Consider the following 25,768-nt stretch of genomic DNA (forward strand, 5'->3'; position numbering starts at 1 on the left):
TTTGATACACTGAACCCTCTTTTCTTGGTCTGAAAAATGGAGGGAGAGAATTATTTGCCGGACATGTTCATTCGGCTCTGAAGATTTTTGTTGACTGAATGTGATTAACCCGCTTAGGTGAGTGGGTGTTACCACAGGATTAGCCAATGCTCCTGGATTATGACGATATCCAGTTTCTTGTAAATATTCCTATGTTTTAAGCTTCCTGTAATTTGCTCCTTTTGATAGGCTATCATCATGTTGGTCTTACAAGCCTCCACAGACACACCTTTTCCATTGATAGATTTAGGCAGGGATTATCCTCCCAAGTCTCTCCACACAAAAATCCATTGCTTTTATTTTCTCTCAAGCCTAGGTCTGGTTCTTTACTCTCAGAGATGTTCAACAAGGTTGTTGTCGATCGGAATAAGTGTGTACAATTTTTGTAGCATGTGTTGTGAGAAATAGTCTAGACACCTTTAGGGAACCAAAGCTTTTCCATATCCTGTGAGATATAATGTGCTTTGAAACGGCCCGTCCAGACCGCTTCCCCGTCGTCAAGCTGATTCTCAGCCACTACACAATGTATAATAACACATTTATTGTTCGGTTGGTCCCCATCAGTTTTTTTGTCTCCCAAGGGGCCTAGAGATGGTTGATGGGGGGGCTTTTCACGTTTAATGGAAATGTTTTTTAAGCCAGAAACTTTCCCACACTTGTTTCAGGGAGATTGGGGGCCCTAAATTTGTTTTTATTAGAAATGTGGCCCATCGTCGATGGATGCTGTATGAAAATGTGTGATAACTGATGTAAGTGGGGCAAAAGCCCCCCTTCCCTCCATCCACCGACCCTCTTTATGTCTATGAGATGGGGCGCCCCCCAGCCCCCCTTGGTTTTTGCACACTGGTTTCAGGGCCTTCAAAAGGGGGCCCCTTCGGCTTTGATCCTCTATATGGGTGCGGAAAAACATCTTTTTTCTCCACGCTGTGCCGAGGAAACCCAATGTTTTTGCCGCCGCAGTATGCTAATGCCGCCAAGCTAATCACCCTTCCCAATTACAAAATGTATATTCGGTGATGGCGCCCCGTAGCAGTCCCTTCGGCCCCTGGGCCTGGTGGCCCCCTTATCTTCCCTGCGGAGTAAAGGTACTCTCTGTCTGTGAATGCAGCCGACCCGCCGCCACGTCAGCCCCTCACCTCCTCCCATAAAGAGAGGGTAACATGAAAACATTCCCGTGGGTGGGCCCCTTAATGCGGTCCCCCCCCTCTCATTCTCCTTCTAATGTACTTTTTCCAGTAGATGTCCAGAATCGCACACATTGGCTCCGAGGTAGACTGCAGACAGATAAATGTTAAACTATTGTCCGGGGGATCAGTCGTGGCTCTCTGGCCGCCGCGGGCTGTCTGAGGAGCCTGCTGTTTAGATCATATTTCTCCTGTCAATATGCTTACCACCACCCACCCACTGCAGCCGGCGCAGACTGTATCGGTGGTCTCACTTAGTACAAGCGCTTTTAAAAAAGAAAAAACCCTCGGTATGAAACCTGCCACCCACACAACTGTCGGAGCACATCCCTTCACATCTTTCCCTCACTTTTTGGGTCACATTCTTTTGTTTTCTATTTATTAGAAAAATGTGTATCGCTTCGGGTAAACATGGAATTTACTGGGGTAGGAGGTTTTTGGACCGGGCTAGGAGGGGGGGGGGAACTGCTAGTAAACTTCTATGGGGAGTGCCGTTATGACCGGCCTTAGTAGCGGAGTGTAGCAGGTTTTTCCCCACTCCTGGCTCCTCTGAAGGGGGTGAACATGGATCCCGTGTGGTGCTGGCTCAACCTGCCTGGCCTCTTGGACCCGTCCCAGCTTCGCCTCACTTGAACCCTTGTCCCCGCTTGTTCAGATGAGAGCAGATATCTCACATTGGAACGCAGAACATTATCCACGGACGTAGGCTGACCGGACCATTGCAGGATTTCATAAGAAGCCTTTGTACGCAGCATAGCCCATTTAGCTTCTCCTGTGAAGGCTTGTGATCTCAATGTGCTCTGTTTGTATTTTCACTAAGAAAATACACATAGGCCTTCGTAGGGAAACGTCCAAGAACCCACAATACAGATCGATGATGACTGACCTGTTAACCAAATTGATAAGACACCTGTGTTTCATGCACGAGCCTAAGTTGTTTCACGGGTGTTTCCTTATAACTTTGGACGGTTCACTGCATGTAAAAAGTCTGCACTCTGTTAGCCTAATTATGTTTAATACCTCAATGGCAGTATTTACTTGTAGACACAAGGAAGTTGCGCAGATTGTGTATTCTCCACAAGAACGGTTTATTTGAAAAGTGAACCTGCGTCCTGACAATCCACCTTCGACCACCTTCAATGCTGCTTTGACTGGAAGAATTGATTTTGGAATAACAACATATTATAATGTAGAACTCTATAATGTAGATACTACACAGTTGGGCTCGGCGATCAATCAAATTTCGATCTCGATTTCAATTTTAGCGTCAAACGATCAAAAAACTAATATAATCGATTCTTCGATTTATTTTTTATTTTTTTATTGTGTTTCATAGAAAGTGCAGTACAGATGGATAAATATCTGTACATTATTTTAGATATGAACATTTTATTTTTAACCATTTTGTGTATTTTTTAAGGCAAAATTTCGAAAGTTCTCAGTTACAAAGTGTTTTTGGGAGAGACATGCTAAATAAATATATCATGTTCTCAAACTCAAAAATAATCGTTTGAATAATCGTGATTTCACTATTGACCAAAATAATCGTAAAATAAATAAAAGCTAAAAGATATCTATTTAAAGGGACACTGTGTAATATTTTAAGTCATTTATTACCTATAATCAACGTATTCATTCATAAATATGTCCTCATTGGTGTAAAATTATCTCTGCCAAAAATGTCACTTATCCTCCTGAGCGAAGAATAATTAATCTGTAGTTAAATAGGACGGGTAAGCTTCATGGAGGCTTCCATGTTCTTCCGGTCTATGAACTGCCGAGAAGGACAAAAAGCACTACGTAGTACAGGAAATGCCAACGCATTTTCACTCTGAGCCAGCGTGAATGATGACTGAAATAATTCACTATCTTGCTCGAGGAATAATTACTCATCATTAGCTTACACTAATGATTAAATGCAGTTTGAAGTTTGTTTGAAATAACTAACCTCATCATCACTCGAATGACTCGATGAGGTAGTATTGGATGTCATGACACAGCTTCTTGGCACATACTGCCCACTGTAGTTTTTGAACAAGCGAACACTATTAGTTTGAATGCAATATACAATTGTACCACTAGATTCAAGTAATTTTTACACAGTGTCCCTTTAAAGCTAATAAATGCTTGCGACCAAGGTGGGCCTGTTCTGTACTACCTATTTCCGACGAGTTATTAGAAACATGGATAGCTACAAATTAATTGAAATGTATCATTGAGGATGACGATGCAATAGATGGTTTTCCTTGTTAATATACTGTATCAGCCCTTAATAACCTTGCTTTCATTGCTATCATTGCACATGCCATCAGTACAAGATAAGGCGGAGAGGAATAAATCAATTGTAATTGTTCAAGCAATGAATATAGTTAAAATCTTCAACGTCGGCTTTGCCAATGACCTATATAGAAAGTGTGTGTGTGTGTGTGTGTGTGTGTGTGTGTGTGTGTGTGTGTGTGTGTGTGTGTGTGTGTGTGTGTGTGTGTGTGTGTGTGTGTGTGTGTGTGTGTGTGTGTGTGTGTCTTTATGTGAACCGTGGCAGCGGGCACTTATTGCCACATCCAGATGGTGGTGAAAACAAGCGGGGATACGCCGTAGGACCCCTCAATAGAAGCGTCTAGACTGGCCTCTGACCAGACAGATACAGCCTCCCATCAAATTAGCGTTTGTCAGATTTATGGTAATGGTCCACAACAGTCTTCCTGTCACTGACATGAAGATTTACAGCAGAGGCTGCCCCCACCATGCTAACCCTAAGCACTGCTTTTCTCTCAGTGTGTGTGTGTGTGTGTGTGTGTGTGTGTGTGTGTGTGTGTGTGTGTGTGTGTGTGTGTGTGTGTGTGTGTGTGTGTGTGTGTGTGTGTGTGTGTGTGTGTGTGTGTGTGTGTGTGTCTGACCGACCTGTTGTCTATCGCTGCCTCTTTTCTCTGCCCTTGCAAAGACTTATCGGAGGTGTTTTTATCATGGCGCGGGAAGGGTGCTCGTGGCATGCGTTTCTGATCGCTGGGACTCTCTTCACTCTAAATGTATCCCAAGCGAAAGAAGAGAGGGGGAACCCCTTAACACCCAGGGTGGCAGAACCTGTAAAGACCCCCCCTTTACCCCCCCAGCCCGCCCCCCCCAACAATGGACTATGTCAAGGTTTCCTGCTAATCCTCTGGGATGTAGCTGAGTGACAAACGTGCCAACAATGAGTCTGAATCTATTTCTCCCCTCGGCTGGGGGGGGGGGGGGGGGGGGGGGGGGGGGGGGGGGGGGGGGGGGGGGGAAGGGGAGGGGGGTTGAGGGTATGTTGTTGGCAGCGGTGGAGCCCCATGTATGTGGATTAGCGTCGCCTCCGCTTTCATGTCGGCGTTTCGTGGTCTGCAACCTGATCCCCAGGTCCCTGCGCAACGAGCCCGGTGGGAAGCGCTTCCTGAAAGGTATCCCGTCAATTCTCAGCCCAAATGTTTTCCCAAGGCTGTCCCGCCGCCCTTTGATGTGCTCTGCTTTTGCCTCGCTGGGTCACCAGCCTCCATGTTAGGCCAAGGAGGAGGACAGCCCGCGATGGAGGTGCCTACTCCTCCTCCTCCCCCCAACTCTACGAGAGGGAGGAAGAGGAGGGGGTTAGTGAGAGTCCCAATCTTCCCTTTCTCTGTGTGGTTGGGGTGGTGGTGGGGATAGTGGTGGTGGTGGTGGTGATGGTGATGGTGGTGCTGGTGGAGGTGGTGATAGTGGTGGAGGTGGTGATAGGGGTGGTGATCTTCTGAAGGGTTTGATCCATGGTGGGTCTGGGCTTCCACAGCCTCCGGACAAGCGCCCCCCGCAGGATGGGAGAATTGGTCCCGACCGTAGTTCCAGTCTACTAACAGATTATCTCTGTACAGTCATCAGTGACTCACACACGTGGACGCCCAAGCACCTTTTGCCTACACATTTCTTTAAAGGCGTGTGTGTGTGTGTGTGTGTGTGTGTGTGTGTGTGTGTGTGTGTGTGTGTGTGTGTGTGTGTGTGTGTGTGTGTGTGTGTGTGTGTGTGTGTGTGTGTGTGTGTGTGTGTGTGTGTGAGACCATATCAAACAGAGAGCCTGTTTTTTAAACAAGTTCATAGTATTCACTCACATTCATTCATATTTTCCTTCTTAATTTTGGCCCAGCTTAAGTATAATACGCAACTCAATGAAATTGCGGTTTCAAATTAAGCACAATAATTCCTCCTCATCTCACAAGAAACCCTCATCTGCTCGTCATGTGTTATTAAAATCCTCCCAATGTCTTCATTAAATGGGTGATACACCGTCCCAAAAAATGTCTAAGAATTTCTAACATTACTAGTTGTATTCAAAAAGTAAAACGTGCCTTAAACACTACAACCCCACAGTATCCTCATCATGAACGCAGACAGACACAATGGAGTGTGGGTTGTTTTGTTGACTTAAGTAAGACACGGTCTATTTCACCAGACGGCGTGCCATAACTGGCGCAGACAGGGTCATCTTGTTATGGCTTTATGTCTGCCACATAACTTCGCTATCCAATAAGCTCCTGTTATACAGCAAGCTGCGCTCCACATTGTCTTTATACCACATTCAGTGTTGGGATACCTTTTTTTATGTAGTGTACGGAGGTGACATCCACCATCCCTCCGTTCTATTGGATTTCAAATAATATTTGTTGTTTTCACATCCACAGTTTCTTTTTTTTCCTTTTAATTTCAGTAACTCTGGCGTGAAGTCACAGTAATTCTGGTTTGCATTGTCTTTGTTACTCCAAACGTATTGATTCTTCTTCCATCATTGAAAGATGTTGAGGTATAATATTGCATATTATTATCAGAAATGTTGCCAATCCAAAGATCTGCTTCTTACAAAAAGGAGTTTGCCATACATTTAAGAAAAGCAAATCCACGTTCTTCCGTTGGACACATTGAGGCAGTGCGAATGTCAAATAGTTATGTTAAAATAATTCTGACATCATCATGACTCTACGTCGTCACATTTGAGTGGGGTAAAACTGCTGATGGATTATCCCCGGGGAAAAGTGGTTTCTAAATTCAAGGAAGAATGTGTGTTCGTGGTGGTTTGGTTTGGGGACAGTTCTCCATCCTGTTCTCGGGATGCAGCAGTGGCCATGAGGCATGGGGAAGAGCTCCCGGTTCAGCCCAGCATGTTTCTGTCAATCCTTAACGAGAATCTCACACGCACGCACACGCAAACTTACACATACACACACACACACACTCCCCTCCTGTTCTCACTGTAATGGAGCGCACTGTGTGCCAAATGATGCACACACACACACACACACACACACACACACACACACACACACACACACACACACACACACACACACACACACACACACACACACACACACACACCAAGCTTCAAATAGCTAAATACAAACAACAACTGAAGGGGTGTGGGGGCGGGGGGGAGATGAATGAGGATGAATGAATGTGCCCTCCTTCACCCCCCTCCCCCACCCCTTCACTACCCCCGCCTCAAAACCTTCCTCCTGTCCCCAGCCGGACTGCCTGCCCTCCTGTAATCAACCCCCCCCCCCCCCCCCCCCCCCCCCCCCCCCCCCCCCCCCCCCCCCCCCCCCCCCCCCCCCCCCCCCCCCCCCCCCCCCCCCCCCAAACACTGCCACCCACCATCCCAACACACACACATGCAGACACTTACACTTACACACACCCTGCGAGCCCCCTCCTCCCCTTTGCAGGCCTGTGTTATGACTGTGACCGGTGTGTATTACACAGATATCTGTTAGCGCCGTTCCTCTGTCGGGACGCCCATATAAAGGACTGTCATCTCCAAAGGTCGCGAGTGAGCCCTGCACACAAGTGTTGTCCCGACGCCCCGTCGGGGGAAAGAAAAACAGAAAGTCCTGTCCCATGTCCTCTCCGGTCTATCTGTCTTTGTTATCTCAGTCTGTCTGTCCATCAGTGGTGTCTCTGTCTGTCTGTCTGTCTGTCTGTCTGTCTGTCTGTCTGTCTGTCTGTCTGTCTGTCTGTCTGTCTGTCTGTCTGTCTGTCTGTCTGTCTGTCTGTCTGTCTATCAGTGGTGTCTCTGTCTGTCTGTGGTGTCTCTGTCTGTCTGTCTGTCTGTCTGTCTGTCTGTCTGTCTGTCTGTCTGTCTATCAGTGGTGTCTCTGTCTGTCTGTGGGGTCTCCGTCTGTCTGTCTTTCTGTCTGTCTGTCTGTCTGTCTGTCTGTCTGTCTGTCTGTCTGTCTGCAGCTATTTGTTTTTCCCGTCTATCTGAATTCCACGTCTTACCCTCTCTGTCTATTTCCTCCCCTCGTCCCCTTTTGTGCCTCCACCGTCCACCGCCACACGCAATTCTTTTTGTTTGTTGATCGTCATTTTTTCTTTCCCAGCGCTGCTTGGAACTCCAGATTCCAGACTGATGTAATTTGGCAGCTCGGCAGGAAGTGGCGGTCTGGTCTGTCGGCGTGCTGCCCTGCCGTCGGTACTATGATACAGCAGTTAGACGTCCATTAGTCCTCTCATTAGCGGCCCTGCCGAGCCAGCGGTGGGGTTAAAGCGTATCGGTTGATGTGTAACCTAGCTTGCAAGGGGGAAGTGAGCCCCGCTACAGGCGCACCGGGCAAGGACATGACCTGGTGTGTGTGTGTGTGTGTGTGTGTGTGTGTGTGTGTGTGTGTGTGTGTGTGTGTGTGTGTGTGTGTGTGTGTGTGTGTGTGTGTGTGTGTGTGTGTGTGTGTGTGTGTGTGTGTGTGTGTGTCTCACTGTCTGTGTGTGTTGGCCTTTGTGTTTTGTGTCTTTCTCTGGGTGTTATGACAGCGAATACAGGGAGTAATTGTGAAGGATGAAGTTGAAGCAGGGTTTATGACTTCTACAATGTATATGAACAGAGTCCAGTGTTGTTGACTGAGTGAACCACTATACTGATTGGTTCCAACTGCGCACTGCGGAGGATTGCATCGCTCATCACCTTTATTACCCTTTTTTTACATATATTTTTCGGATATTACCAAAGCCGAGCTCACGAACGTTAGGGGTCGTTGTTGGTTTTGTGATGGAGTTCGTTCACCGGATCCAGATCTCTTAATATAAACCCCCTTGTTGACGACTGTCGTGCGACTGCCCTACCGTGACTCACTGTCTCGCAATAGTTCCACTGAAGGCCAGCCAAAGCAGTGGGGAAACCCAGCCATCGCTCCATAGCAACTGGGAGACCTGCCCCCCCCCCCTCCCCCTCCCCCCCCCCCCCCCCCTCCCCCCACCTCCCCCCCTCCGCCCCCCCCCCCCCCCCAGGGTTATTTTCTTCCTGGCTGTGCGGTGGACAGCGGACGTACGAGAGGAGTGAAACCTGAACTTGTCTGCCACTGCCGCCGGTGGCTCCCTCCTTTCGAAAACACATTTCTTACCTCTAAAAATACATGAATGGCATTCTAAAACGAGAGCACTCTTTTATTTACAGTCACATCAAGGGAACGGGCCCGACCCCATTGGTTGGGGCTCTCGTTGGCCGGACGGATCGATGGCGTCCCATTGGTCGATGCATTCTCAACGGCTGTTGGTTTTAGTGTGTCTTCATTGCCTTGTCAATGTCAAACACATAAACATATTGTTGACTTGAGCTCTGTGTGTGCTTTCACTGGACACGAGATTAACAATGTTTGAGGAATGTAAAAAATGCACAAGTTACAGTTTAGATGTTGATAAACCTCATTTGATTGATGCACTACATTGTATTACATTCAAAGCTATAAAGAAACAATAACACATTTCAATTTCCGTAAGCCATTCCTTAAACAGTAACTATTTTCTTTTGAGGGATAACAATAAAAAAGTAAAAGTAGACGGCGGTGACTCTTGTTAATGGTCTTCTCGTCCCCAACTTCATGTGGTGCTTCAGAGTGACGTCAGCGAGGCCTGCCGCTGTTTCCGGAGTATGATGCATTCGTGCAAACGGCCGTGGCAGAGCTAATAGATATTCCTAGGGCTGAATGACGATGAGGTGCGATGAGGCAGCGGCTCTATTAATCCTTCTGTGTCGTTGCCAGACGCAGAACTCTCTGCCAGGAGACCTCTTGGCAAGGCACAAGATTAACGCGAATTATGATATTTTCTGACGTTTCTCCCTGTCTGCGTTTGTTTCCAATTAAACGTGTGTAAGGAGTCAGTAGAAATGGCCCTAACTCAAAAGACATTGAACAGTTTGAGCAGCCTTAAGATCAAATGTAATCTTTTTTATGTCCTGATAAATTCGATTAATCCAGAATTGAATTCCCGGGAGTCCAATATTTAGTTCTTCATTTCCATAAAACACAGCTAATCAGCTTTTAGCAACCACAATGAGGTAATGTCTCAGCAGATCTTGCAGGGTAGCACAATTTAAAAATGTGTCCAATTCCTTAAAAGCTAGCCAATCAATTAGGCAGCTGAATCAGTAGATCCTTATGAAATGGGATTTGGCACTGGGGTCCCAATGTGGGGTTTGTTTTTGCTTTAAAGTTCGACTCTGATCTGCACAACACCTGCAATGTGGCCTTTCTTCTTTTCCCCGCTCTCAACTTCCAAGTAACTGGAATAGGGATGGAGCAGAGCACTTTTTTTTACTGAGTTCATCATCCATTCCAGGGTCTACTCTGTATAGATACAAGACGATCTGTTCTTGATTTATGAACTGGGAGCTGTTCCGGGGAGGGAGGGGGGGGGGAGGGAGGGGAGGGGGGGGGGGGGGGGGGGGGGGGGTGTGTGTTGTGTGGTGTGTGTGTGTGTGTGTGTGTGTGTGTGTGGTGTGTGGGTGTGTGGGTGGTGTGTGTGTGTGTGTGTGTGTGTGTGTGTGTGTGTGTGTGTGTGTGTGTGTGTGTGTACGCTGGAAAGTCTCATTTGAGCACTCTATCGCATTGAGACAGCACAGTGACACTGGTGTTCCTGGGAATGTGGCTGACGGTGGATGGGCGGAGCCTGATGTAAGGAGATGGGCGGAGCCTGATGTAAGGAGAAGCCATTGGACATATGTATTTTTCTCCCCTGAGTCTTTGACCAAGCTCTCCTCGTCAATCTTGTCCTGTCAGAGAGGGCCAGAGGTGGGATCTTCGTTTTCTCTCTCGGTCTCTCCGTGTCTCCCAGGGGGCCCTCACAGTGCCTCTGGGGCCCCGGGTCAGCCCTGGCCATGGCTCCAGCGACTGTAAATTTGTGTGTGTGTCCATGAAGTTTGCGGAGGGTTTGACCCGGCTCTAAACCTTCACAGAGCCAAACGTGCCGTTTCCCTGGCAGCTCTGGAGGGGAGCGCAGAGGCTCAGGTGGGCAGGCAGGTTCCCATGTTGGAGGATCCCCCCTGCGCTGCCAGAGTTGATTAGGATTCAAGATGAAAATCGGGGAGGAAAAATGCAAGCCATCCTTTCATCATCCTCCTCCACCCCGACCTCTCCTTCTCTCCGGGGGATTAATTGGTCAGCGAGTCTTGACCCTCGCCCTTATTGAGAGCTGGGGGGGGAGCCATATTTCATCCACACCCAGGTAGACAAATGTGGTTAGTTAGGGTGCTGGAGGGGGGGGGTGGTCATGACGCCACAGGACCCAGCAAGTGGACCTCCTCATCAAGAACATCAAACCCAGCCTTTACATGTGTTTCCCTCCATGACATGCGTGTGTTTTTGATCATGCCACTTTTTATGTTGTCTTTTCCGGGTTTTTTCTCTCCCGCGGAGCGAAAATGTTTCCTGTTTGCACAGACCGACGGGTTCACCCAGCAGTCGGGGGGTCGGATTGCCTCGGCTGTCGTCTGGTTCTGCTGAAGCAGATTGCCCCCGCATCTCCATCAAACGGAAGCCCTGCTTTTGGCATGACTCTGAAAAGTGACCCTGGTAGTCCGTCCCGGTGTCTTGGGGGGGGGGGGGGGGGGGGGGGGGGGGCCAACGAAGGATAATCGAGGGGAGAATAATGTGCGCTACCCACGACCCCTTCCTAACCCTGGCCAGCTCCGCGACCTCGTTGGTGGATGGGAAGAAAACCCTTTTAGTTGACAAGACCGCTTTCATTCAAGTCGAGGCAGAAGATTCAACAGGAAGGATCGTGAGAGGCACCCTGAATAAGGATGTGGGAGGCTGGGAGCACACACTTATTTTACCCATCTGCAAATGATTCACAAGTTTGAGCTTTAGCTATACATCAAAGTCCTGGGTTTTTGTTATCTACGGTAGACAGATGATAATAAAATGAAAGGAAATTAATTTCCCTTGTCGATTATTCCATTAACATGCCCAAATACTGTTTACATATCAGATAAAAAATAAATATACATCTATATATCTATATATCTATATCTATATGGAGGAGAGCCCTCCTCTGTCTTGTCCAGACCGCTTCCCATTCAGCTAATAAAAGAGATCTCTTTTTAGTTCTCGGATACTGATCTCTCCACACAAGCTTTAAAGATCTCATTCACGGTTCACACCGCGTTCGCCCCTTAATGTCTCCCAGCAGGGGCGCCCAGTCCCAGGCCGTGATTCATGAAGTGACAGGCCTGCCTGTGGCCGCCATCAGGGCCCAATCAGACGGCGTCCACACACATTCAAATGTCACAGACACAAGCACGCCACGCACAGTGAGACACATGCATGTCCCCCACCAACTCCTCTGATGCACCGACGCACAAACAAGAACACGCAAGGGGCGAAGACACACGCGCAACACAATCACACACAGTCTGAGGAACGGGCATTCCAGCCCCTTCACTTTCAAAGTCCTGCCACAAAAGCTTGGACTTGCTTCTGAAAGGTTTGGGAATGCATGGATGTATTTAACTCTTGTTCAAATGTACATCGAATGCGTATCAAGCCAATCATGTGCCACATGCGTGTATGTTTTTAGGGCGGTAGCGACTCAGTAGGTAGAACGGGTCGTCCCTGATCCCGACTCCCTGAGCAAAACACCTAACCCTGCTCCCGACGAGCTGGATGCGGAATGGCATGGGTGACCACCCTGCCAGTGTTTGTGTGAACGTGCGTATGAATGTGTCAATGTCGGGGCAATAATTGAAAACCCCTTTTTATTTCAAGTTGCTGCAGGTTTGAAAAAAGCGCCTTTTATAGATGCACATATACATTTAACCATTGACCTGCAGTGCATAACGCAAACTCCCTGCTTTGGTTTCAGTGTTTCCGGGCACTGTGCTGTAAAGGACCCCCGCCGCCGCGACCAGAGTACGATGTGGTCTGCATTGGGCTGACGGGCGCAGGGAAGACCAGCTTGCTCTCGCGCCTCTGTAGCGAGGGCAGCGAGGGCATCGTACCCACGACAGGTGAGGACATCATGGCTAGAGCGCCCTGACACCGTGCAACTAACTGCCAACCTGTTTGGTCTCTGCAGCATCATCACACAACCGTGTGATGATACAGTATTTATCATTGAACTGGGGATCAGTAACTGTGTTCACGCCTCACTGTTAAGCTACTGTTCAGCATTCCCCCCCTTCTTTGCCTCTTTTTTTAAAATGTCAGAGAATGATGCATGTCCCGGACCTCCCGAGAGGTCCGGGACATAGCCGCCAGGAGCTAGACAGCTCCTGGCGGCTAAAGGTTCACCGGTCAGCCTTTATTCCCCATGAAGGTGAACCCTTACGTTCCTGATTTCTACATAGAATATGACACCCGGCAGCCAGACTACACTTGCCTACATTACCCCCCTAGGACCCCCACTCCCTTGTTTATTAACTGGGGCCCTATAACATGCTGAAGCTCTCAGTGGTTACGTCAACGTGGGGCCGGGTAGGGGCAGAAGACCTGGGGCTGCGGTGTGGGATGTGAAGGGGTAGGGGGGCCGGGGGGGGGGGGAAACGGGCACCTGTTTAGCGCCCCCACTTGAGTCGAATATTTGAATGGATTAAGTAGGTCAGGAGATCCCCATCACTACCCTCTCCGGGGGGGGGGGGGGGGTCCGTCAGTCCGCTCATGCTGGGGCCTTTTATGAATTTACACTTTGAGCGAAGCCCCGAGAAACCAGAGCAGGAGGTTCAGTGGCTCGCGAGGCGCTTCGGGCTGTCTTCATCGATAAGTCCTCCCTCTGCCTCCTCCTGTGTGTGAATGTTGGCAGGCGACGCAGTCCCAGCCTAGGACATGTCAACGTAATTAAATAGTTGTTCTTTCTGCTATATCCTCCCGTCCCGTCCCGTTCAATCACTAGAACAAACCACACAACGCATAGTAGCACTTAAGACACAAGCGATATCTAACCCCGTGGAATAACATGCTTATTGAAACCAAGCCTGACAAAGTTGGACCAGGCTATTTTTTTACACTTTTCCCCTCCACAGATATGTGCTAAGATATTTGATTTTCAAAGCAGCTGGTTTTAAACATTTGGCCTTAATATCCAGAGATCCAAAGAGCAGAAAGTGAAGCTGGCTCCTCTATATTGTCCTTGGGAAAGTATGTTCTAACCGCTTCCAGCTAGTTTCGTTGGTTGATCATTGTTATCTGGCCACTTAAGAACAAAACGGTATAATGTTCCCCTTAACTATGGAGTGTATTTTGTGTGATCTTTAAGAAGGTGTTCTTATCTCTTCCCAGGTTTCAGCATCAAAGCAGTGCCATTCCCAAACGCCATCTTGAATGTAAAGGAACTCGGAGGTGAGAATCCTACATCACCTTGTATATAGAGTAGAACCCATGAAGCTGCATATCTGAATGTCATCCATCACTCCTATATACACGGCTAACTATTTTCCTCCCCTGAGAGGTCGATTGGTTCAACTGGGTATTGTAAGAGCGACCACCGTGTCTATGTGTGATATTTCTGCAACGCTTGAATCCATCAGGGTCAGCATTGACTACTTATAGCCCCATGTAAAGTTGAAAACAAACGTGTGCGTAATGTCAAAACATCGCTGAGGAAAAACCCAATTTTTGTTCAAATATTTAAGCGAGATCCGAATCGCTCTGTAAACACGGACATGTTACACGCATGTCTCCGCGTCAGCCCCCCCCGCAGCCGTTACCTCACTCCTGGCCAAAAGGTACACACGCAGGTTTGTTTACGCGCGCTGTCGTCACAGAATGACGTCGGACGGAAGACAGATCTTCTGGCAGCCCGCGACCCCAGCGGTGCTGCTTGAGAAACAGGAAGCGTTCTCGGAAGTCCAGCTACCCGCGTGGAAGCCGTTTGATGTTCAGTACACACTCTGATTAGGGATGTTGAGGAGCAGAGGGGAAGAGGATGGGGTGGGGTGGGGGGGGGATGTTAGGGATAGCGTGAGGGGGTGGTCTCCCGCAGCTGTTTTAAGAGGCAATGCGGGGGGGGGGGGGGGAGTGGAATGATAAATTATCGCTTTCTGCCACTCATCCCCAGGCCACAATTTATGATTTTGTTAGGAGTAAAAATAATTTATGTTGTTTTGCACACACAAGGCACATGACAGGTGTGCGGCATGTTTTGAAGCCAGCTCCAACCTAACCAGCCTACGAGATTCAAAACACACATGCACACACACACACACGCACACACATGCAAAGAAAGAAGGAAAACACTAGGGAGACCACCAGAGTGGCATGCTACCAAATTTGGACAGAGCACTTTGAGGATGGGGTTCAACTTCACACTAGACCTTTCTGGACTAGGTCAAAGCCCCTCTGGTCACACTGTGATCGGAGAGAACCCTGCAGGGGTCCCATGGAGCACACCGTCAATTCCTGCACGGAAAGTGTGTAAAGCTATTGTGTTAGCCCCGCTCCCTAGCATCTCCACACACCATATCTTCTCCTCAATACGCAGAGGAGCCAAAGGGAATGCGAATAGGTCACAATTTGATCCAATTTTGTCAAGTGTGTGTGATTGACCAACAACAACCATCTCTTTGTTTAAAATCGTACCTATTACAGATCAGGTACGATCTAAGGGGAAACCTGCTATTCGAAGCACGGACTTAAGGTTCAGCAGGTCGAGCAACACCCCTATTACACCTTCTTGCGATTCACTTTCCTGGGGATCAACGCGAGATACGTTTTGTTGACCAGCAGCGTTTCTCTTTCTGGTTAACCTTCCGTTTCGGTTTTAGTTTTATCCCAACGCAGAACCCCTCTCCTTTTGAACTCGTAAGAAGGGACGACTCGCTCAGCTTGGCCGAGCGAGTCCTACGCGGTCCTACGCAGTCTCCCCGGCGGCTTGGGAGAGGAACGCCGACGCACGCGGCCTCGTTTCACGCGCCACGGCGCAGAAAACGATGCGGTCGGGGGACGCGCGTGACATCACTGCTTAAAACCCACGATGCCTCCGTGGCCTGTCGTCTGCCTTCAACCCTGACTAAGTCGAGGGAGGAGACGCACGATGAGCAGCCTGGGGGCCCCGAAACGCTAACCCCGTCCTTCCTTCCATCCGCCCTGGTTTTTCCAACTACAAAGGTCACACGGTGCCGACCCTCCGGATCGTGTGTTCCAAGGCGGTAACGTAACTCGGAACAACTGACAACAGACAAAGCCCAGATGAAGTACACTGTTGTTGTTTCCTATCGGGGAGAATTATCGGGAAATTCTGTTGGCTCGTTATTAAAAGCAGCCAAGCAAAAACTATAATCTCTAGAAACTGGGGAATGTTTAAAGTCCTTTTATTGAAACAGCCCTCGCTTCGTGTAAGGCCACAGTGCCTCTTGTCGGCAGATTAAAGAATTAATTTAGACTTTTGTTGTCTTTTTTTTAAAGCCAAAGCAGTACATGGCAGACATGCCAACACGAGCCGACAGAAGGAGCTTGCTATATCAGAGGAGAAACATAGGAGACACAGCCACTCGTGCCTCTCGGTGTGGGGGGGTGGGTGGGTTGCAAAGTGTGGCTGCTGAGGGTTGGAGGGAGGTCACGTCACCTCCAGGGTGCCCTGAAATGCAGCAGGGTGTGAGCTCGTGAAATGCCGTGGTCGGCTCGTTGCACTCCGGCCAGCCACGAAGCCCTTGTTGTCGTGGGCTAATTCTGGCCGTGCATTCTCCTCCCTCCCTGGAGTGCGGGGCACCAGGTTGTCCTGGGAGCCAACTGGCCTTGTAGACCGTGAAGGAATCATCCCAGAGCAGTAGATGCCATTTATTTTGGGGTACCTGCTACCTCTTATTTGACTCATGTTCAGGGGCTTACTGGTCGTAGGACCAGGCAAACCACGTTCCTCAGCTTTTGCTGGGGTGCAAAACAGAAATTTGTATTTGTTTTGTTATCCGTCCTCCGTCAGACAAACTCTGACGGAGGGAATCGTTGCATGAAGTCACTTTCACCCTTTCACCTTTTGTTTGCAGGTGCCAGGTGCGCAGAAAAATCTCAGGATGGCAATTAATGTGTTGCCTCGTGTGGAGGCTATGACCTTGCACAATTGTTCAGCAATTTGAGTCGTCGGATCAATCTGGAAAGTTGATTAAAAGATAAAGTATTTAGAAAACAAACATTCAGGGGGGAAGATCACCTGAAGCTGCTTTAGCCGCTTTTGTGCTGGGCACCAAATGCAATTTTTGTGCCTCAAACCCATATCGCCTACATTTGCTCACATTTAAATCCATAGATTGGTTGGTTAATGTCCATAGAATGTGCACAGAATGCACTGTCCAGGGTGATAAAACAAGTTAATATCAGTCACTTATCCTTCCCTCCTCTCTTTTGCCAAATGATGTGGGGTCTTAATCGTTTAGTTGATATGATCTTCTTTAATCGGTCGACCGCTGCCGAACAGCAAGGCATGCCCGGCAGGAGAATGCGCTATTGTTACTGACATGAGCTATCCAATGACACCTAAATATATCCCTCTTTCTCTTTTCAAAGCCCTATGGTCGAATACAAATTGTCTACATAGCATGCAAGATCCACATGTGAAAACCATAAAGACATTCTGTTTCAAGACAACTGTTTTGATAGGTCTCCAGATTTCTAAGTGCTACATGCAGTAGCATGGTCTGCGTTTCAAGTCCAGTCCATTTAACTTTGTAATGCAAGTTATATGTATGACAGGCATGAAATAGCACACAATGATGACAGTTGTGTTTTTAAAGGATTTTAAATATTTATGTTAATATCTGCTTTGGTGCAGGTCGGTCATAATACAATAAAAGGGTACCAAATAAAGCAAAATACAATGCAAGTTATAAACACTTACTGAATTAGCATCCAGCCTTAATATACACACTGTTAATGTGCAAGTATGTGTGAGAGAGGGAAAGTGTGTGTGTGTGTGTGTGTGTGTGTGTGTGTGTGTGTGTGTGTGTGTGTGTGTGTGGTGTGTGTGTGTGTGTGTGTGTGTGTGTGTGTGTGTGTGTGTGTGTGTGTGTGTGTGTGTGTGTGAGTGAGAATGGTGACACTGACGTCAGGTCTAGACAGGCTGTGTGTGCCCAAGCCGCTGGGTGACAGCTGATGGAGTGCTGGTCATAACGAACGCTATACTCATCTCCACTGATCCATAGTGCCGCAGCCGCCGCACAGAATAGCCCGAGCTTCCTGTTTTGAAGGAGGCGGCTGCACATGTGATCCTGTCGCGCTGCATCTGCGCAGACATTTTCTACTTACACGTTTATTTTTTTTTTGCAAAAACTTTAGATATGTCACGTTATTTAAAATGTAATAATACTTTTGCACACAGATAAATCGAGCGGGTTCGAGTGGTAATGGTTGACACGTGTGAGGGTGATTGTTTTCGTGTGTGTGTGTGACACTGTGGGAAGGAGGTAACTGTCACGTATTATAAATACAACGGCCTTCATGCAAGGTTAGGACTCGTGTGAATTCCCCTTTTTGTTTTAGTTTTTTTTGCCTTTCTTAAGTGAGTCTGCTCGCCCGTGTATAAGGATACTTGTAATCCCTCACTGGCCTTTAAAACACACACACACACACACACACACACACACACACACACACACACACACACACACACACACACACACACACACACACACACACACACACACACACACACACACACACACACACACACACACAGCAACAAGGGAAAACATCACAGAGCATTTGACCACCTACAGGCAGAAGGAACTCAGTGAGCACATCCCTGGAGCAAACCGCTACATTGTCCTCATTGCAAGCCCAATGTGGTTTGTATTACTTTCAAGTGGGACCACAATGTGGTTTGCGTTGCCCAGCAGGGAAGCTGTTCCTCTGAGTAAAGGAAGAGGCCCAAAACCAAAATTGAAATCATTTGTAAATTGTCATTTGGGCTCAAAGCAGATGCTATCCAGCCTGTTCCGATTTAAAGTTCTGAGAGCTTTTTGAAGAGACAGCTGTGTAACCGACCCATGGCCCGGGCCGTACCACCAAATGATATTACTGTGTACTGTGTACTCTTAGTTTTATTGTATCGGTCGAAAGGTGCGGCGCCAGCCCCACACAGGACAGCCCAGTTTAATAATGACCGTGAGGCCCACTCCGAATCGAACCGCACTAGGTCTGCAGCTGACTATTATTTTGAGAATTGTTAAATCTTCAAAGTCGTTTTTTTTCATTGCATCCGCGTTTAATAATTGATTCTGTAGATTGTCATAAATTGGAAATGTAATCACCAGTTACCAAAAGTAAATGTGCTTGCTTTATCTGGCAAAGCAGCCAAGAAAAGCCAAACTATTCATTTTCTAAATACCCACAAACCAAATATTTGATTTCAACTGATATTGCTCTATAATAGTATCAGGTTCATGTTTGTGTGTGTGCATTGGTGTGTCTAGTCACAGCACCTCATTTAGAAATCTAGGATGACGCCCTAATCTTTCTTTACTGTCTATCAAAGGTCATAAGTCTAAACGTCTTGCTATACTTTCTCTCTATATAAGAGAGAGAAAGAGGGAGACGGGTATTTCCAGTCCGCTTAATCCCGCGTTAAGTAACAGCATCCAACGCACAAATGAAACGCACAACGCAGATCACAGGGAGGACTTAGCGATGCTGCATGTCTGGAAGCTCAAAGAGCAGCTCCTTTGCCAACAAATGTGTAGTAAACGAGCAAGAAGGGCCGGTTGCTGGATCGGAGGCCAGGGCCTCTCGCAGGAACTGTTTACTTAACAACAGAGCCTGCAGGGTGGCGGGTGTATCCACGGCTCAAGTGCTTTCCACCGGGCTCCCAGGCTCCGCTGCGCGTTCCACAATGAAGTAAGCAAGCTGTATTACTGGGACCCTCCTTCACTTCCCCGCCTCAACCCCAGTCCTCTTCCCTATCGCTGCGTTGGAGCTTCTCCATTTTGGGGGGGGGGCTGTTTTTAGTTAAGGGAGACTTCACAGACAGTTTTTTTTTTTGTTTTTTTTTTGCTTTGACTAGTTCAACTTTCAAGAGTGAGGAGGAAGAAAAAAATAAAAAGGGTGCCGATTAGCAAGATGTTTGCATTTTGTTTCAAGGTAAAAGAATCAGGCGAGGGAAGTGTGTGTGTGTGTGTGTGTGTGTGTGTGTGTGTGTGTGTGTGTGTGTGTGGGTGTGGGTGAATCTGAGCCCCGTCATATCCACCAGCCGACACAATTGGGCCCAACAGTAGCATAATTCAGACCAAATGAAAGTGGAGGCTGGTGGAGGCCCTTTCCAAAACATAGACCATCTAAGGCCATTTGTAAATGTATTTTAGTGAACCATAAAGCACCATTTGTCAATCATCACTTGAAGAGATTGACAAGTTAGAGATAAAATCAAGTTTTGTTCTACCCTGTAATTGTTTGTCTACGTCTTGCCAGACTTTTAATGGGCTCTTCATGTTATCGCTCACTTTGTACTATAAACTTGTAGACTACCAACCTTTACTGTAATCTAGCTTTGATGTATTTCTGATGTAAATACAATCCATCATCATCCAGTGATCCAGGAAATTTACTCATCCAATTGTGTATCACTTATGTGTATTACTATTCTTGCTTAATTTTGCTCATAATATCCAATGAGTGCAATCCGCTGTTTTTTTTACAACGTTGTGTATAACTGTTGTTTTCCAAATCCAGGTATTACAGTGTTCATCACAGTCGGTACAGGCAGTATTGTTCAGGCAGTATTGTTCTCGTCCACGAGTGATTTCCACTCCAATCCGGCCGGACAGAATGTCTCCTCCATTCAGGCCAATAGGTGGCAGGAGTTGCCAGTAAGACATGAGTGACATTCCAGCCAACTCCCAAGCAGAGATGAGAGAAACTTCCCAGGCAATCTCTCAAGTGCCACTTTGTCTGATAACTTTCCACTCCAGTGAGAGGTGTGAGGAAAGAGAGAGGGAGGGGGCGGTGGAAGAAAGGATGGAGCAAGGAAGGAAGCGAGAGGAAGGGAAGGACGGGGGTGCGGTGGAGTGACTGGGGGGGATGTCTGAATGTCACTGGAAGCATTGCGTGACGTTTAAAGAGTCGCCGGGCTCACAGTTTGTCACCACTTGGCAATTACCTTGATATGAGCAACTTTGGTTGAAAACAAAACCTGATGACGAGGTTGGAGAGGAAGAAGGGGCGATGACAGAGAACTGACTTTGAAATACTTTGTTTTATGCAAATGTCTGGGGTCTGGATGATTCATCTTGGTATGTTTGAGCTCAGTCAATCTTCAGAAAATAATGTTGACAATAATATTAGAGAAGCGCTTCTAATTGTTCTTGGTCGTAATTGTATGTACTCTCATGATTCTTGCCATTTCTGGGTGGTCTCTTCATGTTTGAATGCACTTAATGTAAGTTGCTCTGGATAAAAGCATCAGGGAAAAAATAAATAATAATAATAATAATTTGAACTGTATTGATCGAAATAATCATGTAGTGGCTTTTCAATTACTTATTAATGCACCATAAATGATATAAAAATATAACAAGTATGAAGCCAGTATGTCACAAAAGTATAAAAAGAGACAATACATTGCATTTCAATATCACCTAATTATCCCCAAAAAATAACAAAGTTTTGGTTACAAGTGAGGTGTTGGTGTTGGCTGTTCTATGTGAACGGTTGTTTGTGAGCAGGACTTTCAGCCAGAAATACCAAACAATGCCGTCAAGCTTAGGCTCATTGCGACAATGTGGCAGATATGGTTGGACTTAGTCTGCACATTGGGCGACTGCAATGTGTCAAATTCAAATTTCTCCCATGAGAACTAGCACACGAGGAGGAATGCCTGACGGCTTTAGCCTGGATAAGTGAGACAGTTGTGCTCTCCTTGATTGAACACCGCCGCCTGTGCTCAGGAGTCTAGCACCTTTGCTGCCGCGGAGATAACAAGAAAAAAATGGAAAGTTCTCAAGCGACGTGTTGAAAAACCTCTTGTGATTTTTTAAAAGTGCGAAAGGGACTTCTAAATTTTTGTGACGCACCAAAAAATAGTCTTTGCGGGGGTAGCTACAGGGTTAACAAGTGATTCATGCGTTGAGGGGGTTCTTTCTAGTTGAGTGAAATGACGATCATAATATCCACCCCGGAGAACATGTGCAGAACAAGCCCACAGAAACACGTCACCCCCACGGCGTCGCTGTTCCTGCTGCGGTCTCCTGTAGGCATGGTTCTGATCATTATGTTTTGATAACTCCGTAACTCGTGTGCCCTGACTGTGGGGCTGGTAGATTATGGAGAAAATTGTAATCACGATTATTTTGGTCAATGTTGAAATCACGATTTTTAGACCGATTATTTCTGACTTTGAAAACATTATGCATTTATTCAGCATTTCGCACCAAAAAAACACTTTGTAACTGAGAACTTTGAAATTTCCCCTTAAAAAATATACTCAAGATGTTCAAATCAAAAATAATGTACAAATATGTGTTTGTTAGCTGTTAGCTGTTAGCTGCCCAGCTTGACTAAAAATTAGATATAACAATTAAAATTCAATTAATTGCACAGCCCTACCTGACCAGAGTCTCCCGGGTTACAGGTGCCGACAACATCAAGAAGTATTGGAGCCGGTACTACCAGGGCTCTCAAGGCGTGGTGTTCGTCCTGGACAGCGCCTCGTCGGACGAAGACCTGGAGGCCGCCCGCAACGAGCTCCACTCTGCCCTGCAGCACCCCCAGCTCTGCACGCTCCCCTTCCTAATCCTCGCCAACCACCAGGACAAGCCTGCCGCGCGGACCCCAAACCAGGTAAGCCAAGACCCCTCCAGTCCTGCCCGTGCGGCCGTTTTCTTTAGAATGGATTTGGACACACACTGAGAACGTTTTAATGGACACTGCTGTCTCCTCACCGCAAACAAATGTTACCCTGACTTGACAAGAACCAAGGTGTCACGCGTTAACCTGGCTATTTCCTTTGGAAGTTATGTCGGATACACCTCACATCAGTACCACGTTAGCACTTCCACACTCCTTACAAGTCCAGGTCAAACTGCCTTTTTGATATGAAAATGTATTGGACGTTTTTTGAACCTTTTTTATTTTTATAAAAATGAAAAGGTGCAGAACACACACTGCCATTTTTTCCCTTATCTTTGGGAGGGGATCTGAGTGACACATAGATCTTTAATGTTTGGGCATTTGTCCAGAAGGTACAATTTTAGACTTCTAAACCTCCAAAGGCACGTGTCCAAGCGTATTGACATTCTGTTCGGTCTTCTGGTTTATTTTTATTTCCCGATCATAAACATTTTTATTTTTTTTGGGATGATTTCAAGAATTTGAGGCATAGGATTATTCACCAGCATGCTAGGAAATTCTGTGAAACAGAAACATTGACATTAAAATAAAGTAGATAACATCCGGTGATTCATCGTGCTTTACACTACTTTCCCACTTAGGGGACCATTTGTGTTCACGGTTGAATTATTTTCACATCTTATTATTATAATTAGTCAGTAAGTAATGTACAATGATCCTGATGCTGGCACATTTTGACCTAATACACTTGCAGGAGGCTGCTTTCAAATCATTGTCACTCTCAATTATTGTTTTTTTTATGAGACATTAAGACGAGTTTAATATGTATCATGCCTGATCATCGACATAATTCAGCTTGATTTGACCTCCCAGGGAAAAATTTTGGAAACATTTCTCTTCTACATACCGCTGTCCTGACTGTTGAGGGTTTTTTGCCTCAGTAATTCACTCGCTTGTTCAACTCTGTGGAAACTATGATCTCCTGACCTACTGTGTGTCCGGAACAGCCTATAACCAACCCCCTTCCAGTACAGATATAGGAGCAATTTCTCTCTGATAAGCAAAAACTTTTGCTAATAATAGAACAAACTTGTTGCTAAGTGGGAAACAAAATCAGGAAGTAGCTCCAGTCATCGGACAGCAACACTGATAAAGGGCACCGTTGTCTCATTGGCAGACATCGTAGATCAGCCCTTCACGTCCAACCACCAGATATAGAAAAGCGTGCCCCCATAGACGGCCTTCCATATTAGGCCCACAATTACACATTTCTGTTCCTGGCAGATCCAACCAAATCTCTATTTCCGGTGCACACCATGTAATTGCAACAGACGTGTAGTCAAGGCTGACATTTTTCCATTGAAGGTGGCATATTCAGTTCTTCTTTTAACAGCTGTTCAGCCTCCCTTACAGACAAGTCGGTATACGTAAGGACACAGCCCAAATGTCACCGGGACCATTCTCTCTCCACCGCCCTCCCGCAGGGCTAGATGAATCACTGTCGGGGCGTTCAGGGATAAATCGCAGTGAAACTGATATAGTCTTGCTTGGCTGTTCTCTTCCTCTCGAGCCACACTTTGCCCTACCTCACCATCATTAGGAATCAGTTGGTTAGGATATTTGTTGCTGCTATCACTTTTAATCTGTAAAAAGAAAAAGAACGCGAGCTTCCATTTCCCAGCTGCACATAAAAAATTTCACAGACATGCATACATGCATACACATACATACATACATACATACATACGCATACATACATACATACATACATACATACATACATACATACATACATACATACATACATACATACATACATACATACATACATACATGCGCATACATACTAACATACACTCATCGCTTTTGAAATCGATAGATTGCTAGACAGGGCTGAAAAAATTATGACATCCTGTCATCCCTTGAGGCGTCTACTGTGTATATAAAAACAAACAACCGCGTTTGAGTGTCGTGATTTTACCCACAAACCTCTGATCGCGACGGTAAACTGATATGAACCTGACGACTTATGAACCCCTCCCCCCACTCCATCCAAAAAACAAAATGGAACAATTTCAGTTGCCATGGATTTCTACATTTAAAAACTGGACCTGGTAATCTTATGATACCTTGGCCCCATAACAAGTTCCCTTTGTTTAGACTCCCTGTAAGCTCTAACAGTAACACTGATTCAACATCTGCTGGCTGGAGGCGTGACGTGGGCGCCTCTGCTGCATGAAGGCTGCGTGTCAGTACACGGGAGGCATTGACAATCCCTTGCCGATTTATATAAACGAACTTTGACACTGGGAGACGGCTGCTTTATTAGGGCAGGATGTGTGAGAAGAGGTAGCCTTAAGGGCTACTTATTGCCAATATTGCCCCTGTGTGGTATCTCAGTTCCATATTGTGAGCCTATATAGGTCAAAAAGAACAGGCCTTCCATGCAGCACGTCATGAACTAGTGACAGAACTCGGGTAGGAGCCACAGGGTACTTTACTCATAGTTCATGCGTTGCAGTGGCATTTTCCACGTTGTTCTCAATGTAGGGGCAAATAGCCTTTCGTATGTAGCCATGAAGACTAGTTAGAAGCATGGATTTCATGTTGTTGACCATGGGCACAGGCCAGCAGGATGAGAAACATGTAGACGAATAAAAAAAATTCACACATCGCAACTATTTATGTGCGGTAATCTTTAGCTTCACTCTAACTAACAGACGTAGCCAAGCTGCTACTATCAAAGAGGCTGGATCCGTGCATGTTGCCTCCTCAGCGTCTTTCTACTCTGGGAAGCAGATGGGTGTTCTCATGCTTCATTGATGAAGCCAAATGGCTCCCAGAATGCAGGGATGCAAGATAGTAAAATGAAGTCACGTCAAGACAGGTGAGGCAAACTTTGCAAAATGTCGCGAAGGCAGGCCCTGGGTCTCAGGTAAGTGCTATGTGATTCCTTCAACTGAGTCTTAAAGCTCTATTAAGGGTGTGTCTCTGGCTATTGGTCCGTTTGTGAGCATCAGGTTATGCTAAATCTGTACAGTATCAAAAGGTGTACAGTGTATTAAATATTCATATATTTACCCAGTGAGAGGATTTACTTTGGGAAATTACCTAATTTGTTGAATTTGTTAAGGATTAATTGTGATAATTTTGAATATATTTAAAAGTATACTTACTTATAAAAAATGATGGGAAAAGTATAGAGTAGCTTTTGGAGTTTTGACCATCAGAGCCTGCAAATTAGGGCTGCAAATTCAGTGTCAGGAAAGGAAGTATTTTCAATGTTGTAAAGCTCAGGAGCGCCACTAAGGCGACCCAAGTTAATGTATGTACACTACCGTTGGGGTCAGAAAAGCGTTTCTTTTTTTGAATCAAGATAACATTCAATCAATCAGAAATATAGACTCGACATTTTTAATGTGATTAATGACTATTCTACCAGGAAGCAGCTGATAATCAATGGAATATCTACATAGGTGTTTGGAGGCCCATTTCTAGCAACCATCCCTCCTGGGTTCTAATGGTACA

General features: G+C 46.5%; 1 protein-coding gene across 1 annotated transcript in view; it reads left to right on the plus strand.

The window, feature by feature from the left end:
* LOC130391260 (ADP-ribosylation factor-like protein 15) overlaps positions 1-25,768 on the plus strand; it is a 115,148-nt gene that overhangs the window by 22,377 nt on the left and 67,003 nt on the right. Inside the window, exons 2-4 of the mRNA XM_056601297.1 lie at positions 12,339-12,483; positions 13,751-13,810; positions 22,023-22,231. Coding sequence (XP_056457272.1) covers positions 12,339-12,483; positions 13,751-13,810; positions 22,023-22,231 — 414 coding nt within the window. The remainder of the gene's footprint in view (positions 1-12,338; positions 12,484-13,750; positions 13,811-22,022; positions 22,232-25,768) is intronic.

The sequence above is a fragment of the Gadus chalcogrammus genome, chromosome 11 (assembly GCF_026213295.1).
Source record: "Gadus chalcogrammus isolate NIFS_2021 chromosome 11, NIFS_Gcha_1.0, whole genome shotgun sequence".
NCBI classification, from domain to species: Eukaryota; Metazoa; Chordata; class Actinopteri; order Gadiformes; family Gadidae; genus Gadus; species Gadus chalcogrammus.